General features: G+C 38.3%; 1 protein-coding gene across 16 annotated transcripts in view; it reads right to left on the reverse strand.

Moving 5' to 3' along the window:
* Positions 1-27,229, reverse strand: part of PPFIBP2 (PPFIA binding protein 2) — a 112,514-nt gene extending 85,285 nt beyond the window's left edge. For 8 of the 16 annotated variants that reach the window (XR_012653183.1, XM_075048163.1, XM_075048162.1 and 5 more), the window contains exons 1-2: positions 21,142-21,340; positions 2,074-2,169 (exon numbers count right to left, since the gene is read on the reverse strand). Coding sequence is in view for 13 of the 16 variants with exons in the window: in XM_075048163.1 (XP_074904264.1) it covers positions 2,074-2,140 (67 nt within the window). In the remaining 3 variants the exon portion in view is untranslated. Of the gene's footprint in view, positions 1-2,073; positions 2,170-5,023; positions 5,040-5,732; positions 5,891-21,141; positions 21,341-21,539; positions 21,691-26,961 lie in introns of those variants that run through there. The other 8 variants (XM_075048148.1, XM_075048161.1, XM_075048150.1 and 5 more) reach the window with 7 other exon arrangements.

Here is a 27,229-nt window from a genome sequence, read left to right on the forward strand (position 1 = left end):
CATCTCACTGGAAAAAACGTACAGCCTGTAAGTCTGCAACATTTCTTTGAAGGGAATATGAAATGGCATCTTGAAGTAAAACTGAAATTTCTTCTAAAAACATAGCACTGCTCAGATAAGCAAGGTGATAGACCTGTTTGTTTAATACATGGTCTTTTATTGCTCATAAGAGGAGATACCAGACAATTTAAGATATGTTGGAAGCATGATCTATTAACAGAAAAGATTGAAGCAGATGAAATCCTATGGAATGACAAGCATGAAAATCCTCAAAATCATGGCAAGTTTGCTAACCGTTTCCTTCAAATGAAAACATGCCACAAAGCTCTGGCAATTCCTGGAAGAAAGTAAGTGTCTAATCTGAAAATCAATTTAACTAGAATATGTCTATTTTTCTTTCTCTTGATTTTTCTGAAGAACAGAATCATCAGTGCATCCATCGTATCACCAATGTGTGCTCGGCTATGTAAAATCATCACAGAACAGAGGTATTGAGTTAAAATTTCCAGATGCATGCAGATGATTTATGAGCACAGGTTCCATAGCATAATTAAAGGGACATGGGCTTCTATGTTACTTTGGCTTTTTTATAGCACTAGCCGGTATGATAACGCAAGGTTTGCAATGGCTAAGAAATTATTTCAGTTCCCTAGTTTATGAATTATGGTTTAGGACTTGCTTTTCTTGTTCTCTCTCTACATATCTGAGGGAAGCCCAATGCTTCCCTGACTATCTGTTTACATGTTTTGTAAGAGCTGAAGAAATAAACTCCCAATTAACTTCTGTTGGTTAAAATCTTGTTTGAATAAAGTTTTGCATTCAGAAAAAGAAGGGAGAAGGAAATACGTATCTAAATTCTCAATTCCATTTGCCTGGAACTTGTTCCATTGGTGTGAAAAGTTATTTGTGGAGTTGTATCTATCACATAGTCACATTTACACTTCTGTATATCTTAGCAGCCTGTTAAAGCTTGCACATTTAGAATAAAGTGAAGATTCATAAGTGGATGAGAGGAAAAAAAAAATCTAGAGATTCTTTAAACTAAAACTCCTGGATAATTACTTCCTGCCTAATCACAGCTAGTCTGATATTGGAATCTCCATATTAGTCTCTGGATAGAAAGCTTTACTAGAAGAGCAGGAGGAAGAGCAGGAAGAAGCAAAATTGCAGCAACCAGAGGCCGATGCCATCTACTTCATCATTAGGGGGAAAAAAAAAAAAAGAAGGGACAGCATGGGTGTCACTGTTTAAATTTTAAAGCTTTAGTGAATGCTTTCCCATTGTGCACAAGTGAGATCATGGCCCTACCCAGATACTTCTTTTAGAAGCTCATACTGAACGGTGTGTAAGCACAAACCCCAAGGCTACTGAGCTCTAACCACAGAAATTAACTTCTCTTCTTGGATGCTGTAATGTTGAAAGAAATTTTTTTAATTGCCTTACCATGAAAGCACCAAAAGACAGCAAATACTGTCTTGCATCATATACCTTTCTAGTGGACAGCTGAGTAAAAAAGAAATTCATAACTCCACTCCTGGATTTAAATGTCAACAAAAAGATACACATTCTAACTCTTAGGCCATGAAGGTAGTTAATAGCTAAGCTATTTTAAATATATATCATAAATAAAATTGTGTATATTTTTATATATGTATGTATTTATGTATACCTATGTGTCTGTGTGTAAAATACAGATATATATACCATCCAGCTAACTACAAGACTTGGTGAAAACTTTTTTCAAAGACACACTGAAATAAAAAACTAACACATACAATATGGAATGTTACCACATGAATTAGGATGTGTTTATACTACCATATAGCCTTAGAGCAAAGTAAATCACTCTTGCTTCAATATTCACATGTCTGAGGTGGAGTTGCGGGTTTTCTTCCTTTATTTTACTTTAAATTTTCTTCACATAACAGTTGAACCAGAGAAATTTGCGTGTCGCAGAACTTGACAAATTGAGAATAATAAGTAAAAAAAACAAACAGGAAAATTGCAGGAGGGAAAAAGACAAATATAGTTAAATCAAAAAAGAGTTTGGTGTAAAAGAAAGCATTATTATACCTGCAATGATGTCATCCATCTGCTCCAAAGCTGCTTCCAGCATATGACTAGCGTCAGAAGCCATCATCTGTGATTTCTTCAGACCTTTACTTCCTACTGAAAAAACAGATGAAACCATGTGTATTACACTAAACCAGACCTGATAGAAAAATATATGTCACTGTTACATTATAAATTAAGCCACACAAGCAAAAGTCCACACTAGCAAAAGTACAGCCTAGTAATATGAAAACTAACAAAATTGTTCCTATTCTTTATAGATAACTTGGGATTTGAGTTTTTTAATTCACTGTTAATTCATTTATTTTTTTTAAGAGATTTTACTAAAATAAGAAAATGCAGATGGAAACAAAACCAAACAATCTCAAATACCAGAAGCTTGAGATTCCCCTACCTCTCATCCTTAACAGTGGTTTCCTAGATTCAAAGTTCAGTGCATTTCAAACTTTTGCACTGTGTGGAAAAAGATGGTTGACTAGGTTTCAATGAAGGAATGAACACATGGTGAAAAACATGCTTAATCTATAAGCAGAACTCTGTAGGAGCTCTGCTTTTTGATTGCTGCTTTAAGAGTAAAGACAATTCCGAAATCATTTTTACTCCTTTCTATATCCCTATTCAATCTTTCTACCACTTCTTTCATGACACTGAAAACAGAGTTCTTTCTGTTCCAATAACCAAAATGCCCCAGCTATGAAGTTTCTGAAGTTACTGCTGCCTCTTTAAAACAGGATTAAAGACATTCATGTTACCATCTGACATTAAGGATAACAAACAAAATGTTCCAAAATTAGACTCTACTTGTGAGTTGGTGTTGCCGGACTCTTAGTCAAGTAGCAGTCATTATTGTCAACAGATGACATTTCAAAGGCGAAAAAAATTTACACTGTCCATTTCACTGCCAGTGAGAAAATTCTCTCTGAAATAAGGCCCTTTTGCACATCACTTCATCGCCAAAGTATGAAATCAGTGCCCACACAGTGATGAACAAGGATCGTACTTATACATAATTTTTGCAGTGCTCTAACACACAACTCAAAACACTGAAAAAGCCTAATTTGAAGGGTCATAGAATTTTGATTTCTCTTCCATGAAGGGTGCAATTCAGTCTTCTCACATTCAATCTTCTGACAAAGCAAGTTTTTAAATCTGTAATTCAAAACTGTTCAATTTTGACAGCTTTCTAAGCACTACAAAAGACACCTGTCTGACAATGGCTAGAGATATCCTTCAAATGATGCAGGTTGTAGACAAGTGTATCAACAATGGTCAGATGTTTGTGGGGCTGATTATTCCAATGCCACTGAAATTTCACTAATCTGTACTTATCATGCAATTACCTATGCTAAGAATTCAACTATTCTGAATTTAAATAAATATTATAATAATCTCTAATGGTAATTCACATAGATGAAAATATTTTGGTACTGTGTTCATCCAGTGACAGTTCAGACACTGGCCACCATGACCAATTGCATGACTTTTAGCTAAACCACCCGCATTTACTATCTCAGTTGGAGCCTGCCTAAACACTAGAATGTAGAATCAGCAGCCAGAGGATAAAGTCAGCTTTAAAATAAAAGCTTACTCTTTTTTTTTTTTCAGAGGGACCATCAAAAAAAAAAAAAAAGAGAAAAAAAAAATCCCTAAAAGTACACTTGAGGCCGAGTCGAAATTAATGCATCACAAGAAAAGTTCAATCTCAGTAATAAGCCCAGTGCAATGGAAAATTTTTACTAACAATTCAAAATTATTTGCTTCTCTTAAAAACTAAAAATCCTGAGACATAGGCTTTTCTCCATGGTGCTGGAGAAATATACACAAAGAAAGCTAATTTATTAATAACCTCTGTGTTATCAGTAATGTGTGTGTCCTATGTCCATTCTAGTCAACGTATACAACACCACTATCTAGAGGGACAGATGCAGGACTAAGAGTCAGAAACTACTACGCTCTAATTTGAGCTCTGCCATTTATAGCTTGTTGTAATGGGTAAGCCATTATTTAACTTCAGATCAAATTAATCTGAAGAGCAATATGAGAATGCCTTATCAGAAAACGGAAGAAATATCTTTAGTGTCACCCAAGGCAAAGATTAATGTAAATGAATGGTGGGTTTTGGTCTCTCCATTTTTATCAAATTAATAACTTGAGTATGAACAATGCTAAATGTAACTGAATTTCACCAAAATGCATCCGACTCAAACATTTCATTTAATGGTATTGGAAATAACACAAATTGTGCTCAGAATAATCTGGAAAGTCATTAAATCAGCTGATATGAACTTAAAATTTCAGAATGCTTACACATGTGAACGTTACAGACACTGTCTCTGATTCTGTTGCCAATTTGTTGGTTTTGGTAGATTTCCATCTACTGTTGTCACATCTACCTGCCAGTAGCTTAGTAGATTCACTAAATACTTTAGAGATACCTGATTCTCAACTGCAATAAGCCTTTTTCCTTGCAATATTTCCCCTAGTTCAAAGCAACCATAACATCGGTAATAATCACCTCAGTGAAAGGAAATCCACCTACAGTAAGCAGCTGCCAAAGAGGCACCTAGGCTACCTTGCTGGATGTGGCTACCAGCCATTCCCCCAGAAATCTATGGCCACCAGTTGTGTTGGTAAATCAGGACAGGAGACTGGCTCAAAATTAGAAGGGAGAAAAAGAGTGAAAAATACTAAACATAGCATAGAGTTTCTATTGCTACACTGCACTGCATGCTCTTATTTGTGCTGTAAGCTACTGCTCCGCGTGCTTAAAGCGGCTAGAGCAATACACAGAAGTTATTAACTAAAAATGCAGAACTACCATTTCTTCCAAACATCAAATATAGTATTTGACCATCTGTAGTGAAAAAGGTACAGAAAAAGCTGATACATTACATTACAAACTTGAAATTTTACTTATACAAAAACCTTCAGTCAAGACCGTGGCACAAACCATGAAGTTTTGCTGAAAATATCACCAGAACTAAGTCTTCTATCTCCTCCCAGCCTCCACAGTCTGCCTGTATCCACAGTGTATTTGCTGCTTAACTGCATTAAGCTAGAGTAAAACCTGCTGATCAAACAATGATTTATTAATAAAAGCAATGTTCTTTGCTCCAGAGCAATAATGTAATATTACTTGCTTGACATCTTTTTCTAGACAGACCTGTTGCTTGTGCTTCAGGCAAGTCTTACTTTCCCAGACACTCCCTTCTTACAGTTTGACTGTTCTGAGCAATATTGTGAAAAGAGCTTGTTAGCTCTCATATGCTTTCAGTTACCATTTCTGATCTAGTTCTATAGAAATATCTGCAATTGTGGATTATTTTTTTTATTATAACTAAATAACAAGACACCTGTATCAATCCCAAGGCATGCCAAGTGCATCAAACAGGATCCATCTATTTGCTGGTATTTTAATTGCAATTCCTTTTATGGTTTTCATTCCTGAATGACATCAACAGATGCAGAACACCATGACTTATCTACCTATATAAAAATATACATATATTTTGAAAAATAAGTTATTTCAGCTTTGGTAAGGACTGAACAAAAACTATCTCTAACATTACAGTACAAGCTTTAATATTAGCAAATTCAAACCTTCAGGATTTATTAGACCAATTTATATACCAGCAAAATACAAGAACCCATCTACTCACCTTTTCAGGTCCTTATGAAGAAAAGAATTTACTTTTTCGCCTGATCAGTAAAAATTGCTCACTATTAATAGCCAAAGTTTTACTGTTAAGCAGATGTAAGTCTAAATTATTATCATCCCTTCTAAGGCACACGCTCATACTAATTTAGAGCCCAGCCCACAAAGATATTGCAACCCTGTTTGTTATAATTACCTAAGTAATAAGATCTTCCAGGAAGTGCAGACAGAGTGAACTGGTCTGAATGCTCTAAATTTATTTTGCTCAGCTAGCTTTACCCTATAAATCCCAAGCTGAAATTTGCATTTCAAATAAAATATCTCTGTTAGAACTATTGTGCTTAGAGCCAATATCCCTTGCAAATTTCTTAACCTACTTTCTGTATGTAAAACTACAGCTTACTGTGTCCAAAAAGAACATAATATTTAACAGACATATTCACTATGAGCAAGACGTATTCAGAATTGTGAAAAGCCTTAATTAAATTTGAATCTTTCACGGCTGCCTTGAACCAGCAGCTGTCCGGAGATAAGAATGTGAACATTTAGGCAACTCATAACTCAGATGTTTTTCCAAGGTTGCTTCTAATAATTAGGTCGCCAACTTTATCAGTTATGGAGAGAGATGTGATTTTTCACAAGAACTCTTGAAATCCAGATCTTGCCTTAATATCAATGCTTTGAGTGGCCTACTAATTCCTCATTTAGAAGACACAGCTAATAATTAACTACCACCAGCTTTTTTCTGGGATGAATAAATACGTGTTTGTAAACTGTTTAAAGATTCAAATTCAAGTATCATATTGCTTTGTACTTAATGGTATAATGAAAAATCAAGTGGCTTGGGTAAGCTTCAGAAGTCCTCCCTGCTTTTTTCAGCTGCAAGATGACTCCTGAGCTGGAATGAACAAATGTGCACAATTTCCACCCCTGTCATTTCCCACCTTGCTTCTCCCCCAGCCACATGCTGTATTGTATCCAGTCACCCCACAGGAACACAACTGCTGATTTATCTCCAACCTGGCTCGGTAGTTCTCACAACACCATCAAATAAAAAAGTTATAAATACATATTTGAATCATGGCCTTTTAGAACCTGGCATACCTCTCTAATTAAGTTAATCCTTAGTCCTAAATAACTATCCACAGCTGCTGGCAACAGAAGAATTTCTGATGATCACTAGAATGACCGCCTAAGGAACGCTACTTATATGGCATCTTGCAGGACTATCCAGCCAGAAATCCCACTCATCTGACTATAACTTAAACACTACTTGCTCTATTTCCCCTTCATATGCTTCATTGGAATAGGCAGAAGGGTAAATAGAACCTTTCCTTCATTAATTACCCTTTATGTAATAAATAAAACCAGGAATATAGACTTTTTTTAAGAATTACTAGAATGGGAATAATAAAAAAATAATATTTATTTTCAGTCAGAAAGTGTAAAGGGTCCACACTAAGGGGGAGAGGGAAACTCTAGAGAGAAATATAGATTAGCCAAAGCTGAATGAAGACCTGATACTGAACTATTTCAGGTAGATGGTAGAAGAACTGGTAAAGTCTCTAGTCAACATACTGCTGGGAGTCCTTACATGAAGGGACATCCTTAGGCAAAGCACAGTACTAGTACAATACCTCCGTGGTGAAAATGAACTAAGGTCATTAACTAAATAAGCTGAACTGACTTATGCAGGCAGCTGGGTATTACTCTGGCACTGTAAAACCACCACATTTATGTGCTGCTGATAAAAGTAGAGTGACAAGCAGTAAGAACTATGTTGCTTTTAAACATAACATACTAAATAATTTGATTTAAAATATGAAGGGAACTGAATGTAGTTAAATTTACTACATTATGAAGTAGCAAAGTCAAAGCCAAACATCTGTTTTTAAAAATAAACCCATTAAGTTTGCTAATATGAGGCTGAACCTCAATTTTGGGGGAAGGGAGGGAGAAGGAAAAAAGAAAGCACCCTTAAAAATATGCTAAAGGATCTGATACTTTATGATGCTTTAAGAACACAGATCACCACATAGTAACTCCTCCACATGGATATTAAGTTACAGTTGCTATTGGTACCATAACCAAATTTCCTGACTCATGTTTATACAAAGTCTCATCCTTACATATAAAAGCTGACGCTGACAGAATGGCATGTGCAAAGTGAGGTTTCTTCAGCTCCTCTCTATAGCAGTTCTGTCAACTCTAGAAAACCCTTCATTCCTTCAGTGTTGTTTTAAACATTGCTCATAAAAGCTTAAAAAAGCACTTCATAAATTAATTTTAAATTGTTATCAGATATTTTAAGTTTTCTCTTTGTTATACACAATATAAAGGGAAATGTTGTAGCTTCCAACTTTGCAAATCTTAAAACCAAAATTGCGTTCATTATTTGTTATTGAATTAAACGAAAATAACAACTAATTATTTTAGTTCAGTTGTCATCTAACTGTTCCAATTTCTAGCTAGTTAAAACTTCAAAAAACCCACACTGAATAAATGCTTTGGATTTAAACTTCAACTGCATAAAGCATTACCTGGTAAAATACATGGGGGGAAAGTTTCTGAACCAAAACATGAACATTTGTGGTCTTAAAATAAATGTAAATATGAATGGCATACAAAAGTTGGATTTGGTACTACAGTTCACTTTTAGTTATAAAAGTATTGCAATTAAGAAGAGTTACACCCCCAAAATTCTGACATTTAAAATAAACATGTTCCCCCCCGCCCCCTTCTAATCTCAGGTATTCACCAGCCTCAAGGTTACAGCTTCAAATTTTCTTCCATGAAGGACAACGTTTCAACTAGGTCTTCTAAGTTACTTAACTCCAGATTCAATGCCTGGGAAACTGCATCATCCCCCCCCCCCCCCAAAAAAAACCCAACCCACAACAACAACATCAAAAAAACCCAAACAACAACAAAAACCAAAACCAACAAAACCACACAAGAGTTGAAAAACTTAAGCTGAGAAATGATATATTGAATGATCCTGTGAAAGTAAATTCATGCTCTAGTAAATTGAAAGGTGAGAAATGGTAATAAACACAGAATTCACGCACTAATGAACTCTGCCCTAGAGTAAAACAGAGGACAAGACCTTGACAGAAATTGAGAGAGATTAGGTATATATGATTAACAGAAGTATTCAAAGCTATCCTGTATAAAAATCCTAAATATTTAGACAAATTATACTGCTGGAAAAAACATTCTTTAAAACTTGAGAATTACAAATAATGTTTCTTATGGTTCATAAATAGTTCTCAGACATTTTCAAATCTCTCTGAAGTAAAGGCTTCTCAGCCTGGCGATGACAACGTAATTGATCAGGCCAGCCCCTTATGGAAAATCCTAGTGTTCAATTTTTGTTTGCCTTTCTGCATTTCAGTAAGTTTTGTAAATGGAAATCATTCTTCTTGCCCATTAAGCTGTTACAGAACCAACTCAGCAGAACAAGCACTACTAATAACTAACTTTATTAATCTATTAACTACATGTGTATAAATCCCACTAGGCATACAGAAGTGTATATGGGCACTGTGAAACAGATTTTGCATTAACTTATGCAGGTACCATTTGGAATATTAGTCTGAAAACATAGATGTTTCTTTAAAGGAGGCCAGTGCTAACACAGGGCCAGAAGATCTGATATCTCAAAGAAATGTAAGGAGGTCCAATTTTCACATCTGTTCACAGTGTCCATTTTCATCAGTTGCTTGATGTACACAGAGGATTGTTGTAAAAATCAGCTACTTTGCCAACAGAGCAAACACTCCTCAGCCAACTGTCTTACTTATTAGAACCCATACAGTCTTTGGTCCTAGTGCCTCAACTTCTATTTATTATTGCCGGTAGTGTAATCAAGACAGGTATCCATCAAATTCATATGACTCAGAGGCAGAAAACAGCTATGTATTTTTGGAACTCTTATGACACTGTAAGAACAGTCATGCTCGTTCAGTCTGTCCGTCCCAGTGCTCTGTCTCTAATGATGTTCAGTGCAACACAGGTGCATAGTGATCAGTCTCCTGTTCTCTTTCCCAGTAATCAGCAAGAATGAGACTTCATGAAACACAGACTGGATAGGAACCATGTTTCATAGATGTTGAAGGACCTAACCTCTGTAGATTTATCTGATTTCTATTCAAATTCATTTTGTATAATTTTTCAGTGAATGCTCTGACATCACGGAAGAAAACCAACCCAACAGTGGTTAATCACTGCTCACTTCTTCATGCCACCATCTTACAGTCTCTTTCCAGTCCTATTCCCCTTTCTCCCCCTATAACATCCCTGTTTAACTGAAGAGTCATTATCCTGCAAGTCTCTCCTCAGAGTAAACCCAATCCATACTTTTCAACACACTCGCTGCTTCTCTATGTACTTGTTCTTGTTTTATTGTATCGTAGCTGAGATGAGATGACCAAGGCTATATGTAGCATTCAAGTTGCAGGGTATTTCTGACCTTTAGAAAAATGCCACAGAAGAAATACATGACAACATAGGTGAATAGGTGAATGTTTCCACGCAGAGTAAAAGCAATGAATGTTTACAGAAATAACTCACTTCAGAGGATTAGAAGAGTGGAGAGCACTAAGCGTTCCTTAAAACAGACCTTAAAAGGTGAGGATTGGTAGAGGAATTGGCACCAGTGGACACTGAGATATCCAAGATCTGTTCTTTGGCAACAGAACCTCAGAACAAAGAGGAGGGTTAACAAGCTAGAAAACTGACTTCCTACAATCAAAAGAGACAATTTTCATCCACAGGATTTCTAAGGTAAAAAGCTGAGGTCTGGGTTAGACTACACACAGAAACAGTCCAACATAGACACAACTAAGAGAGATTTTTTTATGATTATTTCTCATTACTAAATGATCTACTCTTGAGTTATTCGGGTTATAAAGCTCCGTCCTGAATTTGCTTCAACTTTATTAATGTAATATGAAGAATTGCGAAGTCTAAACTCAGCTTTAGACATAAGGCTTAAAAACGAATACTAAAAAGACAGTTTTTTTGACTTTGTAAAATTTAATTTCATATTAATATTTTTTTCCCTCTTTGAAACATTTTGTGTAGCAATTTATAAATAACTGGAAACATCACTAGGCTGGTTTAATATGACCCACCCTGCATCTGTGAACACAAACATGCTGAATTCACACTAACAGGAACTGACAGTATCAAGTACTTCTGTATAAATTTAAGCTTCAGTAGCTATTTTGAGGAAAGTGTCTGTGGGAAACAAAGAAAGGAAAAATATACTTCTGCTAGAAACAGCAAATTCAACTTAAGTGAATCTGCTCGGATTAAAAGCATTAAACTAGGAACAACAAATGGATCACCATGAAAAGCACCATATCCCACATTACTCATCACGTCAATGAAAACATAAATTTTAACAGCTGTGTCAGTTTAATGCCTATGTTTATAAACATTCTTATATTGATTGCTTGCTGAAGATTAATGAAAATCTTTGGAAAAAACTGTCTTCAAGTTTTTCTCTTTCTCTGCCTAAATAATAAGTATAACCAAGAGGCAAAAATTCCCCATGGCAAGTTCAATGCTGATCTAAAATGGCACATTTTGTTGATTTTGCTCCTCCATTATTCAGAATATAGGACATCTTACTCCTTGCAGAACTGGCCAACAAGTAAGGAAGCAGCTGTATCAAACATTGTGCCACAGCTGATTTCTAAATCAGAGAATGATATATTATCCTATCATATTTACTTTCCATACTTAATGGATTAACATAATTTTCTAATTATGAGAAAAAACATTATACGGAGAGGCAATGTTGCATGACAGACACAACAGTAACTTGACATTCAAAAGCAACATTTAATACTTTTAAGATTCACGTAGGTGAGAGAAACTTGTAATATTTCCCAGCTGAAGAAACATTATTAGAGGTGGCAAGAAAAATGTGACATCCTTTATTCTTGTTTTTCCAGTGGATCCTAGAAAAAAATCGAATACCAAGGTGACTAGAGACAGATTAAGCACCCACTGAAACCAAAAGCTGATTTTAGAGGGAACACATAGCAGCCCATAATGAACATGTGACTAGATATATAGGTCTCCTCAATGACCTATTCTATGGAGGAGCTGTATTTGCTCACAGAAAAATATGTTTACCTAGCAAAGGATCTTAACAGAATCACCACGCTGAAAACCCACCCAATTGCGCAGCTTTTCTATTTCACATTCATCTATGCATGCTGCTACTGTTTCTGCTCTATTGCCGCAACTGAAACAAGTAAGTTTCAGGTAACTGTATATCCAGTTTTGAGTATTTGGTGCAAACTTTTTACAGGCTTACAAAAGAGTTCTGAAGTGCCCAGCATGCTGCCTCCATAGAGTAGATACATCCAGTGGCACAGGATACAAAAGAGATCCTAGAAGTCTACTGTTATCTATAGCACCTTTTACTACCAACCATGCTCGGCATTCTCAAGTTCTTACCAACCACAAAGCCCATCATGTCTTGTCTGCCAACCATTTGAAGGCATTTATTCTCAATTCTGTACAAAGGTAAAATGAACAAGTTTCCATGTCACCTCATGTTATCAAGGGAAGTCAAATCAATTTGAACTTCTCCTTATAAAATATACATGATATGTAGGACTAAGAAAGGGGTAAGAAAATGCCCAGCCACAGTTCCATGCATCAGAATGCCTGTTTGAACTTGCAAAACTTAAAAAGTATATGTCATTTCCAGAAAGAGACTAATTGCTCAGTAAAACTGGTTACATGTATAAGCCTCCAAAGCTACCATATTCCAGTTTAGTCATTTTGGCTTACAGGTTTGCTAGGACACTTAATTCAGAAAGCTTTGGGAAGTTTTGCAAATTAAAAGATGCCTTTCTCAACACAAACTGAATGCAAGAACTGGACCTAGAAACAGACCCATTCATAATCTCAGTATTCTTCTGGTGTTTACATATATATTTACATCTGAAGTTCAGGATGCTGTCAGCATAGTTCATCAATGGGGTATATATAAAAGATCACTTTTGTTCTCTTTTAATAGTGAATTCCCATTAGTTTTAGGGCATGAAAAAAATAGAAGTTAAACCATTATAATGAACATACATAGGATTTCTCTAGATTCAGTTCCAGATAAGTATTTTAATTGAATGTGAACAATGACCCAGAAGTATTTGCCAAAAAATAAAACCGTAGCCTAAAATTTGTGGTACTTTGTGTTACTTCCACTCCAGAGAAAAGCTCTGTCATATGATTGAAATAAATAGAAAAATTGCAGTTGTATCTGCAAATGCTAGAGTATAACACTACCTGAAGCAATATATTATTATGAAGTTCCTAAAATTTTACTGGCTCTGAAATAAATGGATTAGACACCTTTGTACTGACATAGAAAACAAATGAAACAGAATTCTTATATTACTCTGAAAGGCCTGAGTGTCATTATAGCAAGGCCAGAAGTCCAAAAGCGCACTGTCGCAGTCCCAAACAGCAATAACACCTGAGGGGATACTGAGTGTCGGCCTTTTACACATCCTATCTTATTTCAGAGTATTTCATGTCAAGACTCAGAGCAGCTTTTTAGAACTGTTTGAAAGGCTTACTACTCATATTTGGTCTGATTGTGAATAAACCTATGGATTTTCCTGAGGTAATAACTTAACCATGTATTTTACTGTTTCATAACAATACCTTTATTGGACCTGTTTATGAACACAAAATGATCCACAAAATGAAACGATTTCAGGCTAATGACTTGCAAAGTCCTATAATACCTAATAGCTACCAGCTGATTTGTCTGTATGAAAAATATCTCAGAAGTTTCTTGCATCTGGGGCCAAGTGACAGTGCATAAAAATAAAAATTAAAAACCAATAGAAAAAAAGACTGAACTATTCAAATGACTGTCCACTGGATGAAATTAATTAAATTTTTCTTCTATTTCAGGAAAGAAAAGGAAATCAGAGGTCACTGTCAGTTTCTTCAGTTTATTTCACTTTCCAGAAAATGGATCAAAGTCTGCTCCCATATCAGCGATCATGACTACTTTACACTTTGATACTAAATTTGTAACTAAAATTTCATTTGCTATTATATATGAGAGATTTAGTCCCCTGTGTTTCAGGGGTCTTCAAAAACCCCAAGTGGAAATATTCAAGACAGTTTTATTAATTCCAAAAAATATATATATTCAGTCTTTTCCTACTTGAAAAGAAAAATACGGCCATGTTAAAAAACACTGAAATACTACTCTGTCATAAGGAAATTGTTTCTTCTCTATTAGTCCTTATTGATATGGGATAGCTTTGCTCCATGACAGAAATAGTACTGTTTACTTTGTTAGCTAAGAAAAGCGAATAGAACACATTTGCTGTGAAAGCTGCTTGCTAGGCATACTGTGTGGCAAACTAGGCAAGCTGCCTAGCATGGCAGTTTTATAAGTGTTAACTAATTTGGAACCTCTGCTTCTAAGTACCCAAATCTGGGTTTCCAAAGGAAGTGAGCAGCTACTAGTCCTGTTCTTTGCAATTAGTCCCTGGATAATCAGAAGCTTTGATTAAATAAAAAACTACTAGTGACTGGTGAATCTAAACTAAATTCATTCTAGAGCATGGGCTCCCTTTGTACCCAATAAATTACTCTGAACACAAACTCCTCTCCCCATGTTAAAAAAAATGCAGTCTTCTACAGTACATCCTTTTGCAAGTAGTTTATGTGAAATGAGAACCAGCTGGGCTTCACAATCTTCAAATAAAACTGAAGATGCTACCAAATTTCCTAATTAAAATGGAGAATATAATCAAAGCAAAACAGATTTGGACCACAATTCTTGCAACAGTTTTCTAATCCTTAGCCTAATCTACCACTATTGTGAAATGTTCCACACACTGCACAGAGTATAGGTGAGTAACTATTGTGGACTATAAAGTATTTTTCACAACACTATAGTGTGATCTGCAAAGCAGGCCAGAACAGATCTTTTTGCACAAATGCTTGTTATAGCAACTCTCCTTTCTTGTAGTAACGAAAGGTTCTAATATGATTTTCCTTTTGTACATATGAAGTTTGCAAGATCAGACCATAAATGGCTCTTTTCAGTTTCAGGTAAAATTACTACTTTGGATACACTCAGCTTCCTACATTGAAGAACATTTTAATTCAGGAAATATTTAACTAATAACTTATAATGTTTATGACTGAGATTTTCAGGTTCAACATAATCTGTTCTAACACTAAAATACTTTGTATATATACTTTTCATTACAGAAGACTTCTTTCAAGAAAAGAAAACTATTCACTTGTTTTGATTTTTTTTTCAGATGCAATGAACACATTCCTTAAGAAAATTACATATCCTACTTTCATTGATATTTTACAACCAGCCTGTGCTTCTTGTCCATATAAGTAGCCCTGAAATTTAAGATTTGTTCTTCCCTTCTTGAAACAATTATTAATGCATGTATTACAAAAGAGCTTACAACAGATGCTTTACTTATATATGTATACATGTTTACATAGCACTTGCATAAATGTACCTTAAGTTCAGCTATGGGAGGTTTTTTGTTTGTTTGGTGGGGGGTGTTTATTTTTTTTATTTTTTTATTTTTTTTTTTTAAGTAGTAAGTACATTTAATGCACTGTTAATTAACAGGGTAGCTGGGGTCCATGTCTGAGTATCTGGGTTGAGTATCTGGTTACCACATTTCCTACAGTCTCACGGTTTCTGAAGTTGTTAATGCATGTCCTGAACACATCTCAAGGTCCAGTGACTTGTTTTGCCATTTTTTCTCCTGGTCTGCTGGGTGACCATAAATCTGCCAGTGAAACTGTTTAGGGAGTGATGGTAAGGCCACAGGAAGATGACCCATGCTTATGTGACTTCTCACTTGTAGCCTCACTGCAAAGTATATAGAGAGGTTACAATCATAAAACAAAGCACAACTTCATACCTTAAGTTGGGCATAAAAACTTGAAAAAAGAGGTTTTCCGCATTAAAGAAAGGAATGGAATTAGTAGGAAATTTCAGGTAAGAGCTTATGTTAACTGCATTGTGAAGACCTGCACTTAAGCCTAATGAGAACAGTTTTGTGAAGCATATCAGAGTGTTATCACAGAATAATGGAATCACAGAATAGCTGAGGTTGGAAGGCACCTCTTTGGATCACCTACTTCAATTCCTAAGAGCTTGTTTTTATTAGTATACAGGTTAACATCAGCTGAAATGTCACCAAGGCACTGAATGTATAGGACAAAGATGATTTAACAGAAATTTCATTATTAACTACAGAATGACAGAACATTTTATGTAAAAGACAGAGAAGTCTTACGCAAGAAGATCTTCATACATCCCCTATCTAATACTGCACACAGCAAATACCATCCAGGTGAATGCAAAAACTGCTTCCCAGGATGGTTTGTGCTGGTTTCCTATCTATTTAAAATATCAGATTCACTTCCGCAAGGTCTTTGCTAGAGAAATTTTTTTTCTCTGGAGTGGAACATCAAAATACTTCCATTTGGGAGCTGACTGGATTACATACATTAGTTTATCATCATCACAGAAACACATTCATAAATCTTACTGCAACGTCATTAGAATAAGATGTTCTGATTGTGCATTATTAAAGCAGATGCTACTATCTGCACTGTATTGTAGTGGAATAAAAATATGATTCCCTATATTCAAGAGACACTTGGCAAATATTTTCCTCTGTCAAACTAAGACTTCTGAAATAAACTTTGGGTTGAAAATAGTGCAAACTGGAAACAAAATTACTTATTTGTGTAAGCAGTACAGACAGAAACAAGAAGGCACCCCCAGCTAAGTCACCTCTGAATGTGGAGACCAACCAGACATGTTTTCAGAAGAGGATAAAGTAAAACAGCAGTTCCCATAGTCAGTGCTTGAAATCCAGATTAGAATTCAGAGTTTAGATTTATCTTTAGTAATTACTTTAACTGGCATAAAATCTTTTGATCTTAAAGAGTATGAAGACATAGCCAACAACTGAATCATTCTCTATGAATATTCATACATGTTCCATCCTTGCTCTAATGAAAACAAGACTCTCAGTCAGCATTTGATAAGCAACACTTATAACAGAGCCAGGCTTTGGACCTCTCTTTTTCTTCCATCCAGCAAGTCTTGACTTTGAGTGTTCAGTCTTATTTAACCCCTCTAGCCTAATTCAAGATTTTGCTGAAGGAGAATCAGGCCTGCTGATCTGTTTTCTCCAAATTCACATCTGCTTCAGGAAACCATCATCAACTTAGCACCATGTCCTTGGGTGATATGCAAAAGACCTCTCATACAATCAGCAGTTCACGCTCTGTCATTACAACTTCTTGGAAGTCAGACCCATCATTTACCATTCCAGGCATGTTGTCTGCCACATACTGTCTGGTCACTATCGGGTTTCTTATCTTTCCCCCTTCTAAACCACAAAGCACTCTATTTTTCCCTGTATTCAATTCTCAACTCTTATCTTTATCTTCATTTACTTCAGGTTTTACCTGGAAAATTCAGCTAAACAGATGAACACATATTTTTATATGGATATAAAATAAATATAAGAATATATTTTATATATCACATACATATTGTTGAGAGAAACACTAATGGCTCCCCATTAGTTTGTTGATCATCTTGCAGAGAAATTATGTCCCATCTTGGCATGTGAAGATACCAAATTTTCCTCTTTAAGCATCGTGAAAATATATAGCTCTTCCCCCTCAGCAGCTTTGGGTTACAGGTCTTCCAGAAATACTAGTAAGCTACATAATATTCATAAAAATCTTGCTTTACAGGTTATCAGAGTAAGAGTTTAAAATCCAGGTCATGCTTATAGTCCTTTAAACCACTACATTGTAACTTGGCAGATGCACAGTATAAACATAAAATACACAAATTGACCTAGACTGGCAACAGTGCCATTAGGATTTGCTTTTTATGTTTCTTTCAGAAAGGAATTATCTTTGTAATTTAACTTCTTTGTTCTCTGCATCAATGAATTGCCAAATAAGAGCAAAGTGCTATTGGGAAATGGTTTTATAGCAATAAACACATGAAGATGCAGAGAAACAAAAGAGGTAACTAATGTTACAAGGTCACAAGAGACTTGAAATAAAAACATTGTGCTAAAACATACAGGCAGAGGCACCTAGGTACAAAAAAAGTACCTTTATTTTGTTGCTTAATGTGCATCTATTTAAAAGAAGAACTATAAAATACTGTAAAGGGGTGGCAGGCAAGCTGTCACAGTTTAACAAAGACATGTTATCACCTCAGAGCTGGTGCTTAGACAAAGTTAAAGAACAGATTGTCCAAAGGTGGGAGTTTCAGTTTCTTCAGCTCTTCAAAGTAACAGGTGAGTTGACAACACAGAATAGACAAGAGCAAAGTGGGGAAAATTTAGAGAACTTAAAATAGTTCATGGCTTAAAATTTCCAGTTTTCAAGGGATCAAGTTATTGAAGTGAAATGATTTCATACGCATCTACCGAATTCTGGTAACTGATCAAGTGTGTCTCCAATGGAAGCCATTGCTGGCTAAACTTTATTCAGTGGCTCATGCGAATTTCAAGATTATACCTTAAGAAGTTGAATTCACTGAACTCTGAGGATGAGGTGGCAAACTGAGATGACATCTCCAAAGATTTGAATGATGCAACTTCACTAACAGAAAAGTGACTTCTGAAGCTTCTCATCTACTGCCCTAAACAATGTTGTCTTCTGTTGCATTACTATTTCTATACTATTATGTATTTCTGGAAAATGCAGAAAAGCCTTGCTTGGTACAGTACATTGAATGATAACACGCTTCCATCTATACTGAGTGATCTTTATCACAAAACAGATTTCCTTATGCATCATTTCTCTGCTTTGATAAACACTAAATCCTCTGAATCATACTATGGACATCTAAACCAAGAAGATGGTTTCATCCTATTCCTGTAAATATCTTTTTTTTGGGGGGGGAGGGAGGAGGTGGATTTTTTGCTAACTAGCAAAGCCCCACTGAGGCTCTGCATTACTTGTATGAGCATAGTCCTTTGCTAATCTTACCAGGTCAAGGCCCTCATTTGTTTGAGCTGAAAGGCTCAAACAAATCCCTAGCTGTGGGGAAAGTGAACTAAGTTTCTGGTCTGTCTCTGAATAGTCTAATAAGAGTGAAGGTAGTGTCTAGGGATAAGTGCTTTATAGGTTTTTGTAGGAGTTTGTTTGTTTGTTTTGAAGAGAAAGAGACCGGAAAGTGGCAAACAGGAAACAAGTTAGGTAAATGAGGGCTAGAAGCAGAGCTGCACATGTGTGTGTGTGTGTGTGTGTGAAGATCTGTCACTGCCTTTGTTCTTTTTCATTTTCCCATGTTTTGCACTCATTGTACATTCTCCCTCTGCCTTTCCCCCTTGTTTGCTTTGTTTGCTGACCCTATCAAAGTGTTCAGGGAAGGTGATTCTTAAGGTCTTCACTCTTTTCCATCTGTTCTCTTCCCATCCTCCATTCAAACACACTCTACCACATTAAGTCACATTATGCTGCCTTGATGCCTGCAGAGACAGTCTAGAGTAACAGAAAGACTCAGTGTAACAGAAGCATGACAGAGGAAACAGGGAGAATTGATTCAAGAACCCAGAAAGTACTTCTCTGGTCTATGCCTACACCAATGTAGTCTCTGTTTACACACACCACACACCCCCCCCAACCACTTTTCCACACTGCTGCTACCACGTTAACAAAGACGAAGTGAGATCAGATACAGTAGGAGTGAGGGGAGGATAGTGCTTGTTATCCCATCTCTACTTATTCCTTCCCTACTTCCTTCCTGTCCTCCCTGCTTCTAGCATAGTCCTTGAATGGATGGGGTTGCTGGAGTGAAATCAAGATGGTAGCAGCAGTGCCCTCTGCCACCATTCCTCTAATTCCTCAGCTTCCTGGGACAAGAGATGAAAGCAGCAAGGGAACGCGGAACAAGGGAACAGTGCTCCCAGCCCAATTCCTACAATGCGTCAGCCACACAGATTAATCAGTTTCTGCCCCCTCCCTTTAATTTGGCGCTTTCCATAGGGCAGAGTCCCAGATGCACGATAGATAAACTGCTATATGTTTTGCCAAGACACTTGATTATTACCTGGCCTAGGTAAATAAAGCATTTAAGTTTCCAAAAGTGATGCTAACATTAGTTCAAAACAGTTACAGGCATATCACTTGAGATCATTTTATATATTAAAAACTATAGTATAATTCTTTTACATATTTTTTTTCCTCATATTCTGGTACCAAGCTATACTTGTCCTGAAGACAAGCCTAAGGTTCTTTTGAGCTCTTCCTCTGCTCTGACATACACTGGGTTTCCTTTAGGTTCAAGAGGCCCTTACAATTGCTTCAACCAGAACTATCAGCAAATGGAGGGTAAATCCATATCATTTAAAAACAGCCCATATTTGCTTAGGTTTGTCCCAGTTTGTCCTCTCACTCTCCTGGTATACTGAGTTCTACTCCAAGCATTTCTCCATCAGGAAGATACAAGGAAGTGTAAAGATTTATTGGTTCTAACTAAGTTCATACAGCAGATCCAAGCCAAAGTCAGGAACACAAGTAAAGTAAATCAATAAACCTGAAAAGCTGAAATTCAGCCTTCTTTGCCCTCCCGTCTCTTCTTTCCACATTTCCATACAAGTTTCAGAATGAAGCCCTTCATGCACCTGTTCACATATTCCTGTTTAAAAAAACCCAAACTCCCAAAACGACAGAAAAGTGCCCCTCACTGTTTCCTCTCCTGCCAAAACCCTGCAACTAAAAGTCTGAAACTGTAGAAAGCCTTTATGACTATGGAAATACAATGTGTTGTACATGCAAATCTTCAAAAGCACATATTGCACTTCACCCCGTGTACAGTCAGATCTGCAGTTACTGACCTACCAAATTAATACTTAACATCTTCTTTTGCTCCATGCAAAACTGAAGAAATGGTCATACCGAAAGGGGTGTGATTGCTTATCTTTCTTGTAAATGTTAAGGGGGAGGTATTTTTATCATAGTAGCACAATAACATGAGTGCTGAACGATGAAACTGGAGATCACTTGACATCTCCTCATACTCTTACCTCCCTTATCTCCGTCTGGGTAAAACAGCCCCTAACAGCCGCTTTCATCTTCCAGCTGTTCTTTTCTGAACATCCTTTTAACTCTCTTATTTCCCCCAGATACCTCTTTTCCGAATTAATATTCAATTACAGACCGGAGGGGGGAGAACACCTCACTTCCACTTCAGAGTACTTGGCTGCAGCTGGATGTCATTACTGACAGCAGTTTCTGAATCGACTGTTTTATGTCAACAAAACGGTTTATTTACCGAACTGCTAGAGGAGCTCAAGTTTCAAAGCTTTGCTCGCTGTGAGAATAAATATTTAACTTACAGGAGCCGCGTCTATTTAAAAGTCTTCCCCACAGTATGGAGTCCTTCACTCTCACAGCAATAGCAAAGCGTTAAGAAAGGAGAAGCAACAGGCATTGCAGTCCCATCCGCAGCCGGACTCGTCGGGGATCCCCGCGCAGAAATCGGCCGCGGCGCCCCAGGAACCGCAGCCCAGCCTGCGCGTCCCGCTCACCCGCCTCCCGCCCGACGCTGCCCTCGGCCGAACCGCCGCGCCGCCCGGGGGACGGCTCGGCCCAGCGCTCCGCCACCTCACCGCCCAGCACCGCGCCGAGGGGACGCCCGGAACGCCCCGGGAGCGGCGCAAGCCCTCCCCGCTGAGGCGGGACCCTCCCACGCAGCCCGCCCCCGCCTCGCCTCGCCCCGCCCGCGGGGACCGACCTGCGCGGCGGCGGCGTCGCCGCCTCCTCACGGGCTCCGCTCCCGGCCGCCCTCGCGCCTCCGCGGCGCCAGGTGCGCGCGCCCCCAGCTCCCCTCACGCGCGCGGAGGGGCGCGGCGGAGACGGGACCGGCAGCGGCGGCTGCCGCCACCCTCACGTGACAGCGAGCTGCGGGGCGGGGGAGAGGGCGCGCGGCCCCCCCCCCGCCTCGCGCAGGCAGGTGCGGAGGGGCCGGCGCGCGGCAGCCGTTAGCCCGTCCTCGCGGCAGCCGTTAGCCCGTCCTCGCGGCGGGGGCACGCTCCGCTCCGGGGCCGCCTTGGCGCCTTCCTCGCCCCGCGCGGGACCCGGCGGGAGCTGACGGGGCGCTTCGGGACACCCGCAGTAGGTCTGGCCCTCGCGAAGAGCTGCCCCGCAGAGCCCAGGGAGGCTGGCGGGCACGCGGGTGGGTGCCCTCCGTTTCCCCCCCCCCCAGCACCGTCAGGGCTGGGGCAGCAGCGCCTCAGCGTAGGTGCGCGCACCTGTAGCGCCATGAAAATGTCCGACGCCCACCGCCAACCCTTCACGTTAAGGTAAAGTCAAGGCCGCGCCAAGGCTCCTGGCCGCGGAGCACGGCCCCGTCCCTGACAGGACGGACGGTGGAGGCAAATCCTGTTTCGAGGGTTGCTGGGGGGTTCCTGGCTGGTGCCTCACGACCTCCCCTGCTTCGTGGTACCTCAGTTGCTGCAGCTACGATGTGCCCTGCAGGAACTGGTGAGGTCTGGGTGGCCGGGCTGCAGCCTTCTAGACCTTGGCTCCACAGAAACCTTTCCCATCACCTCATTGCAGAGATGGAAGCTGGGTGTTATCAGCCCTTCAGTGAGTTTCAGTGTGAAGGGAAGAGTTTGGACAACTTGGCCCTGCCCGCCCCCCGCCCCCCCAAATCCAGCTTTTTATTCTTTGTATCATTATTACTGGAAGCAGAACAATTGATTAGAACTATGCTGTTTAAATAGTGCTACCAGGCATATTTTTGGTGCATATTCCTACATACCAAGGATTTTATAGGTTAACAAAAATGTTATGTTATTAACTGAGAAAAGCAATACTCTCTTTGTCCAAAGATTTAAAAACTCCTGTTTTAAAAACATTCTCTAATGCTATGTTTATGATTGCAAAAATCTCTAGTACAGGAAATCTCAAAGGAAGCAAACACAAAAAACAGAGACGCTCAAACGGTGTAGGTATTTTTTCTGTCTGTAGAGATGACTCCTAGAAATATGAAAAGTGCTGCAAGTTTTGGTCATTGGGAGTTTACTGGTCACTTTGGGTGCCTTGCTAATCCAAAATCTGATAAAGGTTTCTGTTGTCTTGTTTCTACCCAAATGGGTCATCCCACGTGTGTGATAATGACAGTTCTTTCCCAGCATGCATGTGCTGACTACTTTGATTATGTCAGTTTTCTGGGGAGTTGGCTAAACAGCAAGCATTTAGCAGAAAATGAGATAAAGAGTTTCAAGGAGTACTTTTAACATAATGTAATTAAAACACACACTTTTCACTGCTTGTGGAGTGGTTGTATTTCAGCCACCACAGTTTGCTGTCTTCCATTCGTGATGATGTTGACTTCCCTCTAAATGTTTCATATGCATGATGTTTTAATGTAATTCTATTACTTATAATAATTGTCCTCAATTTTAGAATTTCCTTTTGCCTAGCGTAAGCTTGTACTGTATTTGGAATGTTGAAACATTTTGTTCCCTGTTACCAATTGATGCACTCTCTGACCTTGTGAAGAGTTACGTATGATTTCGGTTTTCTTTTAAGCTTATGCATGAGACCAAGGCTATGAATCACATACCAGGTATTCCAGATAAAGAATTGGACCTCACTTACAGAGCAAACATGCCCAAGGTGGGAGAGGGAGAAAGCGGGAAGTGAAGTAGAACGCCTTTGAAACATCTCTGAACGTGCTAAAGAGTAATTAAAACTGGCAAGAATCCACAGGCTGTGTATTAATTTGGCTTGCTTTTGAATTTTTCTTGTCTTTCTTCTCAGCTTTGAGATAGTCATCTTAAATAGTTCACGTAGAGGAGTGGTCAAAATTATAATGGTTGATAACATTTGCATCTTTCGTAATACTGATACCAAAAACTATTACTATGGCACTGCTTGTTGCAGTATCGTTAAACCATATGGGAAACGGTCAGTGGAATTTAGAACAGTCTGAGCAAAGCTGGGATTCTTTTTCAACACCAGCCTGGTTTCCCCTCCTTTTCCCCAACTAGCCTCACTGGTGGTCTAGGACAGGTGTCTGGGTGACTTTCCATGTGATAGAAGCAGCATCTGGGACCTCATTTACTCCTTTTTGGCCATGTAGGGTTGTTACCTCCTTTCTTTTTTATTCCTGACCTGGAATAGTTGAGACCCTGCTGGAACATGCTGACTCCAGTGTTTTGTTGGGAAAAGCAGTGTCAGCCAGTGCATGGGAAGGCGAGCATGGCCTTGCCCTAGTGCTGTGAAGGGAAAGGACCTGGAACACAGAGGCACTGCAATTACTGCCACTCCCTTGGGAAGCAAAGACAGTAGCAGAGGGAGGTTGAGCAGCACAGGATAGAAAACACTGTCCCGCTACTGCTGCAGTATTCATGTGTAATGATTTTACTGTTCTGTTTCTGTATTTTTTGATATATGGAGTGCTGATACTGCTATAATATTGTTGTACCACCGGAAAGCAGAGAGAATCCTAATTTTGGGATACCTTTAGCTTGTTGATCCTGTCTGTCCTGTTTAATATCATTTTAACTGAAGTGGATTAATTCTGTATCTCTCTTTCTCAGCCTAGTGGGTTTCAGAAGCACTCCCTCAGCTGTCCTGGCCTCTTGGCTAATTACCATTCCAGAAGTCCCCCCTTCAATAAGAGTGGTTTGTTTCTTTTCTGCAGTAGTGCAGACACATTACTGTCACAAAGCTGGCATTGTGTTAAGTCTTTGCCTCTCTTATATAACAATGAAGCTTATTCAGGGAGAGCAGAACCATCCTTCTCAGAAAAGACCTATGAAAAAAACAAGTTAGGAACCCCAAGAGAGAACACTGCTGGGCATTGCTTTACTAACCATCTTCATTTCTTCCATCTCAAAAATCAGTGGGAAGTTATCTGTGAGAGCCCAGATGTTGCTCTATAACTGTTTATCTCAACTAGATATAACAACCAGGGTATATTTTTATTATGTTAAAAGTTATTGAGCAGAACGGTCCAAGTTTCTCTTCTGCAGTGTCACAGTCACATTATGAGTCACGCTGACAATGCTGAGAGGCCCTGTATTTGAGTTCAGGCTGTGTTCCTGATCCTGCAAGCATGCCTGAATGGTGCTTAGGCTTATGCATGTTAGTGGTTCTTTCATAGTGCACTGCTTGGTCTGTTGCTGGATTGTAAGAATAGTGGCAGAATGGTTCATAGTCACTGAGGGGTATGAACTAAAACTGACACTTAGATGAAGGCTCTAAATGGCTATGCTCCCTAAATAGCAGCTCATGGCTATAAGGCAGAAAAAAACATTCATGTTTTGATACATCAATTTTCAGTAAGTTCAAAATTGCTGTTTTATTTGCCGAAAACTTTTTATAAAGCTTTAATTTTACTGTTTATAAAGGAGAGTAAATTAGCTGCAACTAATATAGTCTATATTCAGTCCCAACCATTCTGGTTTTTTATTATCAATTTACTCAAGAATTTTTTCAAGAGATACCTAAGACCTCATGTCCTTCTTTATCAAAAGCTGTACTCCAGGAAGACTACAGCAAAGGTTAGTTAGTCACGGTGTGATTTCACTGTTTTCCCCAAATCACAGTACTCGTATTCATAGACTGTACAGGCTATGAAACACCAGGATTAGAAGAATGAATATACATTGTGATGCAGGACTGTGTAAGTACTGCAAGTACTGTGTAATCTCTTATTTGTGAAAAAATGATCTATTTAAACACTCATAGATTTCATTTCAGGTAAATTTGGTTAAATCAGCTGTAGACAGGAAATAATGGATTGGAGAATCCTTCCCCATTGACTCCATACAGCTCATTATGTCTCATTAGACAGTGTAGCCTGCCTTATCTTTAACAGAGATTTGTGGCCAGTCATGTTACCAATTTCCTCTGGTAAGGTGGACAACATTCTCTTAATCTTTGAAACCTTTTTTTTAACATATGTAGTATGCTCTTTTTAATGGGTAAGACACTTGTGTTTTTTCTTCCTTGTCATCATTTGGTGGAGTTAATGTGAAACATTCAAGATGACAGTTTAAATAAAGATATTTTATCTCTTCATAAAATTACACTTGAAATTTTATTGGAATCTTGCAGGACAGCTACAGCTACTTGATACTAAAACAGAAGTTACTGTTTTTTTCTCTCTCAGTTTAGAGCATCAACTATTCTGCAGCAGTACACATGACATAAAAGTCTTCTTTTCAGATATCTCTTGCTAGGACACATGAAATACACATTTAAAAAAATTCATTAATATGTAGATAGTTTTCTCAGGGAGTACTATACTTGAGGTGTTTTTTTCCAGTCTTCCGTTTATATTCCAGAAGCTTTTATGGACACCTGCGGTTCTTTAAAAATCTTTCGGGAACATACTGTTACTTTTATTCAGCATTTTAAAAGACATTTAAACAAGCCATTGATCTGGCCACTTGCAAGTAACTAATTGGAATTGTACCTGAGACAGCTTATCTAAATTTAGCTAGTGGTGCTACAAGGACATAGCTCCATCTAGTGTTCAGCTTTTAAACCAGGTGCGGGTGATCTTGAGAGTTTTTAGCATGAACGTTCTTGGCTCCCAGGTAAATACTAGCTCCATATGTTGAGGCATTGTATAAATTTTTGGGTTGGCAAGTCTACCATAGTAAATTAAAACCTAATGGAGGGCAGCTGCAGTCTTTTCAGGCAGACACAGCTGTTTAAAACATCTGCATTTGCTCTAACCATCAGGCATAGGCTGCCTTACTGCAGCTTGGAAAACAGAGCTTATACTGTAAGTTAGTCCATGCTTGTGTACAGAGAATACAGTACCATATAAGCTGTTATTCCGTCTTCTTTACTGAGGCAATTTTGAGTCATGGGACTTGTTTCAGTCAGACTGAGCTCATAACATTGGGAGATTTGGCATTTGTGTAAATTGGTTGCATTAAGAAATGGTAGAAAAAATACAGGCTAGAAAGTATCGTGAATTACATAAGACATTATTAAGCTGTTTCTTGACTCAAAAAGATATCCATTGTTCTATTATCTTTTTTTGAAAGCTTCTAGCCAGTGTTTAGGTTTGATTCAAGTAAGATGTATTTTTTGGTAAGATCTTCCTCATTTAAAAAATACATACAAAATCCTGTACCTTCAAACACAGGAGAGACCATAACAGAAGAAAAATTCCAAGTTCATCTTACCTGCAAGTTTTGAGCCAGGAGACAAGGGTCTCTGTTCTTTTCCCCAGATAACGCTCTTGATTGCTTCTTTGTTATGGTTGTTATCACACCGTTCTTTTTCTCATATTCGTACGTACAGATGCAATAAGTCATGCCTTCACCTTTGTTTTAGAGGCAGACCTTAGGCAGCTCCAGCCAATGCTGTTTGGTATTATGATTCAGTTAGTCTGATAAAATATTCTGTGCTTGCTTAACTACAGCAATGAGCTGTGGTGTGTGACTTGTCGCA

The sequence above is a fragment of the Buteo buteo genome, chromosome 16 (assembly GCF_964188355.1).
Source record: "Buteo buteo chromosome 16, bButBut1.hap1.1, whole genome shotgun sequence".
In the NCBI taxonomy this organism is placed as follows: Eukaryota; Metazoa; Chordata; class Aves; order Accipitriformes; family Accipitridae; genus Buteo; species Buteo buteo.